The sequence below is a fragment of the Sturnira hondurensis genome, unplaced genomic scaffold, assembly GCF_014824575.4.
Source record: "Sturnira hondurensis isolate 20B ecotype Veracruz unplaced genomic scaffold, ASM1482457v3 Scaffold0018493, whole genome shotgun sequence".
Classification (NCBI taxonomy): Eukaryota; Metazoa; Chordata; class Mammalia; order Chiroptera; family Phyllostomidae; genus Sturnira; species Sturnira hondurensis.
The window spans coordinates 3,031,368-3,043,817 of record NW_028091124.1 but is presented as its reverse complement, the minus strand read 5'-3'; the positions used below and the strand labels follow the sequence as shown (position 1 = coordinate 3,043,817).

Below are 12,450 nucleotides of genomic sequence, written 5' to 3'. Positions count from 1 at the left end.
TGAAAACCCTGTCGGTGGCGATCATGTCCAGCTGGAGCCACTGAGGGTGGTCAAAGGTACTTTACAGGGTTTTCTTTTTAAACAGACTTGATTTTTAAGAGCTTTTTGGGATTCGGGGCAATATTGGACGAACAGTACATGGGTTCCCACGTGCCCCAGCCTCCACACACGCAGCCTCCCCGTCACCAGCGCTTCCGCTGGAGCGCTACACTTGCTGCAGCTGCTGGGCCTGCTCTGCTACGTGGCCAGCGCCTGCCATTTGCTCTGGGGCCCAGTCCAGGTGCAGGCAGAGCATAGCGGCACGTGGCCATCTTTACAGGGTCGTGTGGGGTGCTTCCACGCCCACCGAAATAAATAACTCGAGTTGGCTAGCAGCCTTTCTGATTTATCTCATTTAATCTGAATATTTCAGTTTCACTTGGAGGTGAAATCTGGATTTCCTTGGTTATAACCCCCAGAGCGCACAGGACGCAGCTCTATATTTGTTCTGTATCGCAAGCTCAACATGGTGCCCTGTAGTGACTCGTTACAAGGTGAGAGGACGGGCGAGCAGCACCTGCCAGCATCCCAGGGACGTGGAGCACCCACCTGGCCAGGGGCGCGGGCTCTGGGAGCAGCCTCTGCCCAGTCCTGGCGGGTCCAGGCCTAGAGAAGGTGGTGGAAGCCTCCCGTCTGACGGGCGGAAGTTGTAGGTATGACCCTTCCTTGTGAAACTTAAGCAAACTAACACATCCAAGTTCAGGACGCTGGGAAGTACTGATAAGAGCTAATCAACTACGAATGAGGCCTTTACGGAACCCGGGGGGTCAGAGAGCCGGGAAGTGGCCAGTAGCGGTTGGACAGGAGAGCATCACAACGGTCACGTTCATGGTAAATTTAGCGTTTACACAGAGTGCCTGGCGCAGTTCCTTAGCCAATGCCGTCCTCTCAAGGGCGCTCAGGCTTTCGGTACTTTTTTCTTCATCCTCATTGGACAGGTGTAAACACTGAGGTGGTTGGGGAGAGGACAAGCCTAGGGGGAAAGGCAAGGCTTCCCCTGCTCTTTATCCCGGCATCCTCCTGCCTGTGGTCCAGGTAGGACGTGCCGTGCCTACTGGTCCAGGGCCCTTCCCCACGCACTGGGAACTGTGGGAGTGAATCTGCGTGTCTTTCACTGTCAGTACGGAGGTGTGAACAACCCACCCACCCTCTCCCAGCTGCCTCACCGTCCCCCTCTTCTTTCCTTCCTGGCAGTGGGCAGGTTCTCGTGTCAAGTTAGGGGCTAACAGGTGCCTACATTGTTTTTTAAGGAGTCTCTTGTTTGAGTTAGGACCTTTTCAGTGCTACGGGGAGATGCTGATACACCCCCAGCAGGTGAGAGAGGACCGGTATTTTGCTCGTGGTTTTGTTTGAGGTTTTTTATTTGCAGCCAAGTCCAGAGTTTTGGTGTCAGGTAGGGTTAAGGCTGGACACCATGCCAGCCCCTGGAGGCTCCGGTCCGTGTGCCTGTGATCCACCCCGGTGCTTCGGCTTGCCCGCGCAGCCGCGCTCCCGCCGAAGTCGCGCTCCCGGTCCGCAGCCCGGCGGAGCAGAGTGCGCGGCCGGCGGTGGCTGCACGTCGTCCGTCGCCCGCCCCGCCCCAGCGCACGTTTCCATTTTAAACCACCGCCCTCCCGCCCCTCCGCCGCAGCCAGCGTAGCTGCCCCTGAGTCCCGGGCCCTGGAGCCACAGCTCTGTGCAAAAAAGGCCCGAGGATACAACACAAGCGGAACCCGCGCTGTAGACAATGAACCCGCGGGCGCCACCGCCCGCCCCGGGCCCTGCGCGCCGCGGCAGCACCTGCCAGCGAGACTATCCCTGTGCTTGACCGTCCGCCCTCCCGCTGCTCCGTCCCTCGACTGTGCGGGCCCATGGCTGGGCTCCTCAGGCCGGGACCACTGCACTCCGGCCGCGCCTCTCACCGGCCGACAGTCGCCAGCGGCACCGTCTCCGCAGCTTGAGCACGGCCCTCACGGCGAATAGGGGGCGTGGGCCCACTCCGGGCGCGCCCGCTCGCTCCACCTTGCCCAGCGACCACCCGTCGGCGCGTCCCTTCCCTACCCGTGGCTAACTGGATGCTGCGAAGCCCGGGCGGGCGGCGCGGTGGCCGCGGCCCTGGACGACATGTATCTGCTGGACGGCAGCGGCGAGCCCGCGTCTCCACCTGCGGACACGATGCCGCGCGAGACGCCCCCCAGGAAGACCGTTTACCGCATCTCGGTGACCATGGTCAGGAAGGAGCAGCTGGCCACCCCGGGCCCCGGAGGCCCCGACCCGCGTCCTGCTCGGCGGTTCTGGCCAGCGTGCTCCCCGGACACTCCTGAGCGGCTGTTAGAAGAGGAGGAGGAGGAGGAGGAGGCGGCGGCGGCGGAGGCGGGCACGGAGGACCCAGAGGGCTGTCGGCCGCGCGCCTGGGACTTCCGCACTTATCGCACCCACAGCACGGGGCAGCTTGAGCTCGGGCGACTCCGGCCGTGCACACGAGGCACGGGGCCAACGGACGTGGCCAATAGCCCCCGGGCCTTGAAGCAGGAGCCCAGCTCGAATGCACCCTGTAGCCCCGACGTGGAAGGGGCCTGGGCTGCGCCACTGCGGCGAAGCCTCAGTTTCAGGCACTGGAGCGGGCCTGAGACGCCACGGGACCCGGCCCTGGGCCGCGGAAGGTGCCACAGCAGCTCCGGGAGCCTGGCTTGGGCGCCCGGCGGCGAGGCGGTGGCCGACCCCGGCGTCATCCCGGAGCCCTCGACCGCCGTGCAGCCCGCTTCAGAGAAACGCAACACCTTGGACGTGGGTGAGGTGCTCAGCAAGAACGATGCGCTCTCGGACTTGGAGCGCTGGGAACGCAGTAAGAGCAAGAACCGCACACTGGACAACAGCGACCTGCAGCGGCTGGAGCGCGCGCGGGCCGCTGCCGCCGGCCCCAGCGCAGCCTCGGAGCACAGGCTGCTGCGTTTCTTCAGCGGCATCTTTGCGCGCAAGGATGGCGCGCCCGCTGGCGGGCCCACCCCGCGGAGCATTCCCTCGCGGCCCCGCGGCTACTTCAGCCTGCGGCGCGCGCCGGCCGACACGCACTCGTCCAGCGCCGAGAGCATCGATGGGTCCCCACACAGAGGTGGGCAGTGCGGCCGGAGTGGGAGGGCAGCGGCGGGAACCTGCCTGGGCGCTCAGTGGGCGTGCCCAACAGAGTGCTCTGGGAATTGAGGGCAGAGAAGTAAGGAACCGGCACACTCAAGTCCCCAGCCGGCAGGGGTGTCATGCTGGGTGTGAATTTGGGTTCTGCAGGTTTCCCCCAGTAATACTAGGTCCCCACCTTCCTGACCTACCTGCTCTCAGCCACGTGTGGTGGTGCCTTTCAGCGCGTGTAACCTAAGGCCCCTGTGAGCCCATCCTGGGAGAAATCACCTTGCCAGGTGCTGCCTTCCTCTTGCCGGGGCTGGCGCAGCCCTCTCCATCAGCAGGTCCGTGAGCGGGCAGCTGCTGGTGTGCTACCTGTGGGCATGGCACTGCGCATTCATCTAGGTTCCTGTCTTCCTTCACCTCCAGGTCGAGTGCCCTTCCTTGCACGTGCTGCCAGGAGGTGCTACAGTCAGTACTGTGTTGTGGCCTCCGCTGTGTGCACGCTGTCACGTGTTGCACTCCTGGTTGGGACAGTTTCCCAGGGATCAGGGATGTTGGACCTCTCCCCAGGGCGCCCTGCCGGAGGAGGCGTGCCCGAGGCGAGTACTTGAGGGGCGGGGCTCTGTTTCCCGCTTGTGTACTGGCTAGCAGGTCTGGAGTCGCAGCTGCACTTCGAAGGGAGGGCCCCCCACAGATGGGCTGACAGCCTGGCACAGGGATCGGGTGGCCTCTGGGAGTGTTTGGGGCGTTGCAATCTCCAGAACCTGCAAAACACAGACATGGTCTCTCCAGTCTCTCCACCAGCCTGGGTGTCACTCTGCAGGAGGAGGCGAGGGTGGGGCAAGGGAGGCCTGTAGATGTGCCCCGCAGCGTTTCCCCTCTGAAGGGTCCTCAGGCTAGTCGCCCCAGCTGTGCTGCTGCAGAGGGGACACTGCATGTTGCGCTGGCCTTCAGTTGTTTCAGCTCCAAGAGCACCTGCCCAGGGGGAATCCCCCTCCCCTCAGCTGGCCCTTGTCACCTGGCTGCCTGGGGGTATGTGGCCGCACTGGCTTTAGTGTTTCTAAGGGAAACCAAGACAAACAGTCCCGTTTCCATAGGCCTCCTCCAGCGGTCCTCCAGCTCCTCCCAGCGTGAGAGAGTATTTGGAACCGAAAGTCGAATGTGCAGTTGTGTTAAAATGTGATTTTTTTTCTCTTAGCAAGGATACAATCTATCCATTGCCAGACTGGCGTTAGGTTAACTTGCTGTTCTTATTTGTTTTCACTGGAAATCGGGGGGTTTTGTTTTACAATTAGGAGTAAGGCACGAGAGTGGTGTACTCACACGAGGTCGTGCAGCCCCTAGTACCACAGTCCCTCCGCGTGGGGCAGCCCGGTGCCTCGGAGAGGGGTTTGTCTGCAGGCAGGGCTCAGACACAACGGCTCGATCAGCTGATCACCCTCAGTGGTGAGGCCCTTACATTTCATCCCAAAGTCTTTTTCCCTTCGATTACAGTTGGCATATTCAGTGCTATATCCCTTTTGTGTATGCAGCGTGGTGGTTAGACATCCATATAACTTACAAAGTGGACCCCCCCCCCCGCCCCCGTCGTAATTCTGGTGCCCACCTGGCACCACGCGTAGTTGTTACGATGTTACTGACTGCATTCCCTCCGCTGGACTTGACACCTCCCGTGAGGGTTTGCACATCTTGGGGTTTGACTTGCCTGAGGAGGTTGCCACATTTGGCTACAAGCACTACCCCACCCTTTCCCATGCGCTCCAGACCGTTTTACAGTACCGCGCGTTAATTTGTTTAAACGGTTAGTTTGTACAAAGTGCTGCTTCTGTCATCTGTGTTCAGCGGAAGTTCACATATGCAGACCGACTCCCCCTCTTCTAACAGCAGGTTGTGTCTTCACTCTCGTGGGCTTTGTAGAAAATAGTAATTCCCCCCGGGTTCCAGGCATGTGTGCATGGGAGGGGGGGGGCATGTGCGCAAACATGTGGAAGGAAGGCAGCCACCCTGTACCTGTTGCTGCGAGGTAAGAGTGTTGGTGTGTCCTTTTGTTCAAGTGGATGAAGAGGGGATTTGGGATCCCAAAGGTCCGAAATTTATTGGGGTCTTTCCCTCTAGGTCGGTGTCAGATAACTGTGGTCATAATTGTAACAATGCTTGGTTCGTCTGTTCCTTGCGGCCAGTCCTCTGAGGGTGGGGTTACTTTGGTGTGAGGCCCAGGTTGTGGGTTGTGTAGAAAAGCTGGGTGTTGGGGAGCCAGGTCACAGCACACAGTCAGAACTGCAGGGCCTTACCTTATTCTGAAGTTCTAGGCAAGCACAAAAAAGCAGCCTTTTCACCAGCCCTTGGTGAGAATGCCTGAAATGCCAGCACTCTGTAAAGACATTTGCAAGGCCGTGTCCGTACAAGTGAAGGCGCCCCCCCCTTGTGGCTTTCAAGTCTTCCTGTTTTATCACGTGCTTCCCACGTTTCGTGTCTCTGCTTCCCGTGGTGCAGATTTTCAGAATTCCGGTGCTCGTAGCTACTCGAGGGTTTGAATTGAGGGGGATTCTCAATGGTAACTTTCAGACGTGGCGTCACAGGCCCAGCTGCTCTGTGGCTGGCCTTAGGGTGCCGGTGCCCACGGCCTTGCCCAAAGCTGGGGCCAGGTGGGCATGCAGGGCTCACAGGAGTCTGAGGGGAGCCTGGGGTGGGCTCCAGAACACGGCCTGCGTGGCCAGCCAGCACCCTGTCATCAGGCGCAAGTGATTTGTAGCGACGTCTGAGATAGTCACACTCAACTCCTTACAGGTTTTTGCCACCAAGCGTCTGCCAGACCATTGTGAGTACAGCTCCTGTTTTGGCCCCTGTCTGGCCTTCAGATCAGCTGCTGGGACCTGGCCTGTGATCTATATGGTGAGGGACATCGCTGGCGTTCCTCAACCCTGGCCACCGTCTGTTAAAATTTGAACTTCTTTCAGGTCTAGAGGAAAGGAGAGCAGGTGTCGCGGGGCAGGCCTTCCTGTCGCTAGTTCCAGCTCTCAAAGTTTGAAATTGACTACAAGAAACTAAGATGATCACATTAGGTATTTCCAGTGGTTTCCTGGCTTTGGAGTGCTCTGCCCAGGCTCCGGCGGTGGGCCTGCACCTTCCACGTCACCCGCCCGCCATCCCCCGGATTGGCAACCCCAGGCATCGGGGTGTGAGGCTCGCGGTGCCTGCCTTTGTCGGCTGACCCTCTTGCACTCTCTGGTCCCTGTTGGTACTCGTCTGTTCCTGCTCTTTCTCATCCTTCCCCCATGTGTGACGGCCGCCGCCCAGGGACCCGGGGCAGCTGGCTCCCTATGAGGTTCATGACCGTCACCAAGGCCAGAAGGTTTCGGAGAGGCCCTGTGTCAGCAAGGGCGGTTTCCCGTCACCTGATATGTGTGTCAGGGCAGTCTGTTGACACAAGCATCATTGAATACAAAGCGAGATCAAATGATAAGTGATTAATGACATCTTCGAGTGTGACTTGCCGCATCCCAGCCAGCCTGCTGGTAAGTGCTCCCTGGGACCCGCCGCGGGCAACGCCGGTCCAGCGCCGCAGGTGTCTGCAGGGTGTCTGTTCCTGTCCGGGAGGACTGATCACAGCAAATAGAGCGGTTCGCTGACAGCCCTGGCTGCGGTTACGAGTGGCTTAGTAGTGCACAGCTGATTTCTGACAGCGGATATTTTGCAAGTGGCTTCTCTTGATCTGTGTCACTCAGTTTCTGTGGTGTATCCGACTGTTTTGTATAGTTCAAGAGAAAAAAACTTTATTGGAGAAAAGAGGAAGCAGTAGTTATATGAAATAAAACAAAAACTTGATACATCCTAACTTTTAACCTTGGTTAGTTACGGAAAGGAGCCCAGGGGGTTTAAAGAAACAATGTAACTCAGCTTTTTACCTGAAACATTCTGAACTAAAGACCTAAGGAGTTGAGCGATTCACTTGATTGTTTAGGAATTCACTTGCTCTTTATAAATGACTCTTGATGGCAATTTAGGGCACCCAGTTTGGTGGTGGTTATAAGGGTTGAATCGCCCCCAGGAGACAGAGTCCACTTGGGAAAGAGGCAGGGCTGCCGAGGGTCAGCCAGGGCCCCTCGGCTGATAGGCACCGGAGCCTGGGCTCCATCCGCCCTGCAGTGCTCGTCCTCTGCAGCGGAGCCGGGGCCCCAACACAGTCACCTGTGAGCATCTTTCCTTCCGTCACCCCTGCCGTCACAGGAGGGTTCAGAATGTCGTCAGCCACGAGGGGGGGTTCCTCCAGGTTCCACGTGGGCCCAGCACAGCCATCCGGCCAGGCCACAGTGAGCAAACCCCTCTGGTGTGGGGGTACAGGAGCCACCTGCAAAGCGCCGGCACCGCTTTTGCTTCTCGCTTCGCTGTGGAGTCGTGTTGTCTCCATTGTGTTCACGGATGTTGGTCGAGTGTCTGGGGCATGTTCTGCAGCAGGGGCGGGGCCAGTGCCTGTCCCCTGAGATCAGTGGACTGCGGGGACAGACGAGGGCGCTCTGGTGAGTCACAGCTTTGTGGGACACTTCGGGGGAGGCGTGACTGTGGTTCCTTCGCACCAGTGCCCGCGTGTTTGCGTTTGCCAGTTCTAATAGGGAGCCCCTCTCGGCCTGGAAGCCCCTCCATACTGCTGGGCTCCGTGTGTAGGCGGGGCCGATGCTCCAGGGAGGAGTCAGTGAGGGGCGGGGCCCACACAGGCAGCACGTGGCTGAGAGCTGGAGGCGGAGTCCCCACGGGCCTCCGGAGGGCGGGAGGGTTTGGGTCTGGCAGTCAGGCGGAGGTGCCCGGTGGCACGGGGGGCGGGGGGGGCGTGTGAGCAGCTGGGTTGGGATTTCCACGGTTAACTCCTAAGAAGTTATTTCTCTTCTCTGGATCTGTGATCACTGCCAACATCAAGCATTCCTAGAAAGGATGGCATGTTTTCCAGGACGAGTTTCTATTTTACATGTTTTGTGGCGTAAGGTTTCTATTTTCTATAGGAAATCTCCGCTAGGTTATTGGGTTTTTCCTGTAACAATCTGAAACAATGATGTCAGTTTGAAATAATGTCACAAGGAGTAAAACCATGAAAAGAGAGGAGGTTCGACTCGCCGAGGACCCCTCCGGGGTGCAGCCCAGGCAGCCGCGCCTCCAGGTGACCAGCAGGAAGAGCGGGGGCTGGGGGCGGCGCGCCGCTGCCCAAGTGCCACCACTGCCCGGTTCCCAGTCAGCGCTGCGGGGACGCGCTTTCTCGGGCACCGGGTCGGAGAAGGCCTTCGCCTCCGACCGTCCTCTCTCCTCCTGTCAGTTTACTTCGCACCTGACTGCAGGCCCTCGTACTGTTCTAAAGGACATTAGGGCGTGCCTGTGTTCTTGGCTGGTGTACATTCAAGGATGGGTCTTGGCCCTTTGTTTTCTTAGAATCTGTTATTATTTATTTCTTCGTTGGCTCTCAGTTCTGGCATCGCCAATGGATGTAAACACAGCTGCTAGAACGAGGCTTCTGTGGGTCAGAAGCCTGTTCGCCATCCGGTGCCGGGCGGTGCCAGCCCGGGGTGTGGGGGGGCCACTTGGCCTCTCCTCGTCTAAGGGTTTTAAGAGACACATTTCAGTCGGTGGGAGTGAAAGGGGCGAGCAGGGTCTCTTTCTCACGCAGCCCCAGTGGGGACAGCACACGGCGTCGGGTCCCTTTCTGGTGTGGTCCCTGGGTGCCGGGTTTTGCATGACGGTTTTAGTGAGCTGGCTGGTTGGTCCACATGCAGGGGACTTTACTCAGGGGCTCCTCTGGGTACCGGGGACACTTGTTATTTGGAGTAGCTGTCCATTTGTTTCTGGTGGTTCAGAGGGAGTCTTGTGGCCACTCGCCCTTTGTGCCCCGCATTGCAAAGGCTCCTTCCTGACGCAGCTCCCGTCCTCTCTGGCCACCAGCTCAGATTTCACCAGACACCTTCAGCTGACTCGGGTGGCAGGTGGGGGTGGCAGGCACTTACCCAGTGAAAGCTCCCAAGCTCACTGTCTCGTCTACTCTCTTCCCCCAAGACAGACCGACCTGTTGGCTTTGCCCGACCGTCCTGGCACTAGGAGCTTGCGTCTGTGACACGAGAGGGCGTGTGGAGTGAGGCAGAGCCTCAGAGCGCGACGTCTGCCGTGGCATGGGCCGGCACTGGCCGGGCAGCACACCCTGGCTCCGGTGCTCTTCTCTCGGGAGTAGGTCGTTGTCTGGGTTCGGCACAGAGTGGGGTCACTCCCTGGCTGCGGTCCGGCGACCGGCAGCCCTGGCATGAGGGCTGATGAACAGAGAGGAAGAAGGAGGAGACAGATCGTTCGTGGACGAGCAGTTCCGAGGCAGAGTCGGAGCACTGGGGAGGTGCACAGTTCTCCACGGAGGGAGGCACCAGGCGCGTCTGACCGGAGGGGTCTGACGGGGTCATGTGTCTGTGTGGCGCTGGCGCCATGCTGTTTCTGTTCGCTCGTCTGCACACAGGACCCTGGTCGGTGCGTTGCGAAGACCCTCCTAGCTGGTTGTTGTTTCGAGGGGTGATGGCTGGTTTCCAAGCTGATCACAGAGCAAGTGTGCTGGCTGAGGCTAAGGCATTCCAGAGGACTCTCCCGAAACCCGCCCCCCTCCGCCTGTCCCAGTGATGGTTAAGGATTGGCAGGAGCAGCAGGTAACAGTCTCTCCTGCCTCAGTTTCCTCCGTGTCCGGTGAAGGGATGATCCCTGGCCATCAAAGTGACCGCTGTTCCAACCCCAGGTCTAAGTGTCAGCCATCAGACACATGTGCGTTCCTGGGGTAGTTCATTTTCTATGCTGCAGGAGGGGTCTCTGTCATTTTCCTTTTCTTTTAAGTCGTAGGGTAGACTCTGCTTCCTAGAAGGAGACTGAGTTCCTGGGTTCCCTCGGGCAGTACCGACTTCCGTGTTTGGGTTCCTGGGTAGTGTGTGGTGACCGCCACCCTTCATACCCAGGGGCCTCATCCTCAGGCCAGCCTTGGAAACGTGACTCTGATTTGTAGTAAATGTGAGAGGATGTGTGAGTCTGGTGCCATGAAAGTCCTAGAAAGGTCATTTAGCTACCAGGTTAGAACTGCTGCCGTAAGAACGTCCAAAGCTGTAGAGGATTTTTATGCATTTATTGAACCACACTGATGACACCACCAGGAGGGAGATCTCAGACGCCCTGGAGGACAGTTTTGCAGTTTCCTTTCTGCCTTTGGAGTTGAGGAGGGGGCCAGGAAGGTGAGGGGAGGCGGGGGACAGCGGGGCCGAGGCGGGGATCAGGTGAGCGGAGAGGTACCGAGGCGGCGCGCTCTCTGGGGGGGTGACTGGCTCACTGCAAAGGTGGGGTAACCTAGATGCACGGGGACAAAGGACAGGGCGGGCTTCGGGCAGAGGTAACCCTTTCACTGCAGAACTTCGGGGCTGGGACGCCCCACCATGACCTGCCCAGGTAGGAACTGATGGTCAGGTCACCCTCGGTGCTCGCTTTCCACGGATCCCTTTTTTGGCCCAGAAAATCCATTTGGGGTGAGTTTCTGCATGTGGATGTGTTCACTGTAATCGGACAAAACCTGCAGGTGACACCCTGTGACACCTGATGCCCTGTGTTTGAGACGAAGCATGTGCAAACGCTGGGGTGACCCACCGTCTCATCGTGTCATCTCACGGGGAGTGGGCGGGACTTTATTACGGCACCTGCAGGCTGGACACAGTGACTTTGGTCCCCAAGCATCTCTTTTGGGGGAAGGCCCGCACTGCGGGCAGGCGGGTAGGCAGCCGTCTGCAGGAGGAGGTGTCCTGGGTGCCCCCGTGCACTGCCCCCGTGTGCACAGACCAGCAGGGCTGAACCTTCAGTCCCGTCTTCTAGAGTCAGTTGGGGCACCGGTCCTCCATGTCGAGTTCATTGTCATGCCTGTTGGAGTTTCAGGGTCCTGGGCATATATTTGGGGAGCACTTTTCTCTCCATCTGCCATTCTTCCTGGAATTGGCGAGGGCCCTATAAGCTCCATTACCCTTCCCCTTGCCAGGCCCATGCTTGAAGCATGCTCCAGGCGTGTCCTCCCGCCCTGGGTCCCTGCTGATGCGGCCGCTCTCAGAGAGACTCGTCGCACCGGGCCACCAGCCAGGCTGGACAGACCCTGCTGTGAGCATCCCAGCCCCTGGCAGGTGTGGAGGTGGGGGCTGGGGCTCTTTCCTGATGTGGAGGTGGTCGTCCTGCCAGTGGGGGCAGTGGCTTGTGCCTGTTATGGTAATGCAGGGGGGCTTCTGCTGCTGCTGAAATGAAATCCATCCCATATCTCCAGGGACACATCTAACGCCTGGCAGGGAGTCACCGCCTCTTCCGTAGCAGTCGGGGGAAGGAGCTCTGGGGAAGGGCCATGGAGGGGCGGGGCCACGGAGGGCATGCAGGGCAGTGTGCAGAGTCTGGTGCTCCTGCCACCCAGCTGCTATTTGAGGAACGGGCAGACCGTGTCTGTTTTTAGCCTGTTTTTTTTTCTGGGCCACAGTAAGGCGGCCACAGCCTCCACGGCCCCACCTGTGTGCTGCTTGCCAGGCTGGGCCCCGGGGAAGTACTTGGCGTGTCGATCTCGTGGTCCCGGCAGCTGTAGGTCACCGTCCCATCCATCAGGGTGGAACGGCCGTCTGCAGAGAGAGGTCACAGACAGGTGGAGCTGAGGGAGACACTAAGAGCCGTGCCCAAGGCTGCCACCTCTGTCAGCAGCTGCAGGGGCCCGCTGTCGGCTGGCAGGTCGGATGGGCAGGTCACCGGCAGGGTCTTCCAGACCACTGACGGTGAGCCGTGGGGCTCAGGTGTCAGGCTGTATCCTTTGCTTTCGGGTCTGTACCGTGCCTTTAAGAATGTTTGGTGGCATTGATACTTTAAAAAAATCCTTCTTTATTGCCCCTGGACTAATTTTGTCTGGTAGTAAATTTCTCTGATGGCTGCATGCGTTCGATGAAAATAACATGGTAGTAAGTGCACAGGTGACCGGGAGCTCGGTGAACACAAGCCCCTTGTGCCCAGTCACCGAGAGTCCCTCACTTCCCGGCTCACACTTGGGGCCTGTGCGTGGCCTCCCTTTCATTGTCCAGGGGGAACGTTTTTAAAACAAGTGACCCTGGAAAGCTGGACTAGAAGGGACTTTGACCACCCCACCCCACTGCTTTGAAGGTGAGTGCCAGGCCTTTCTCCCTGGTGGCTCCCAGGCCTGGCCCTGAAGGGTGACACTGTGTCACAGGCAAAGCCCAGATCTGAGCATTTGCTAGTCTGCATTTGGAACATTTGGGCACAGGCTTTAGTTTAAAGATGCAAGATAACCAA

General features: G+C 58.9%; 1 protein-coding gene across 10 annotated transcripts in view; it reads left to right on the top strand.

Moving 5' to 3' along the window:
* Positions 1-12,450, top strand: part of AGAP1 (ArfGAP with GTPase domain, ankyrin repeat and PH domain 1) — a 391,784-nt gene that overhangs the window by 110,329 nt on the left and 269,005 nt on the right. For 2 of the 10 annotated variants that reach the window (XM_037069287.1, XM_037069288.1), the window contains exon 1: positions 1,601-3,130. The exons of 5 other annotated variants lie outside the window; for them this stretch is intronic. In XM_037069287.1, the coding sequence (XP_036925182.1) occupies positions 2,143-3,130 (988 nt within the window). In that variant the 5' untranslated portion in view covers positions 1,601-2,142. Of the gene's footprint in view, positions 1-1,598; positions 3,131-12,450 lie in introns of those variants that run through there. 3 more of the 10 variants (XM_037069289.1, XM_037069286.1, XM_037069296.1) reach the window with 3 other exon arrangements.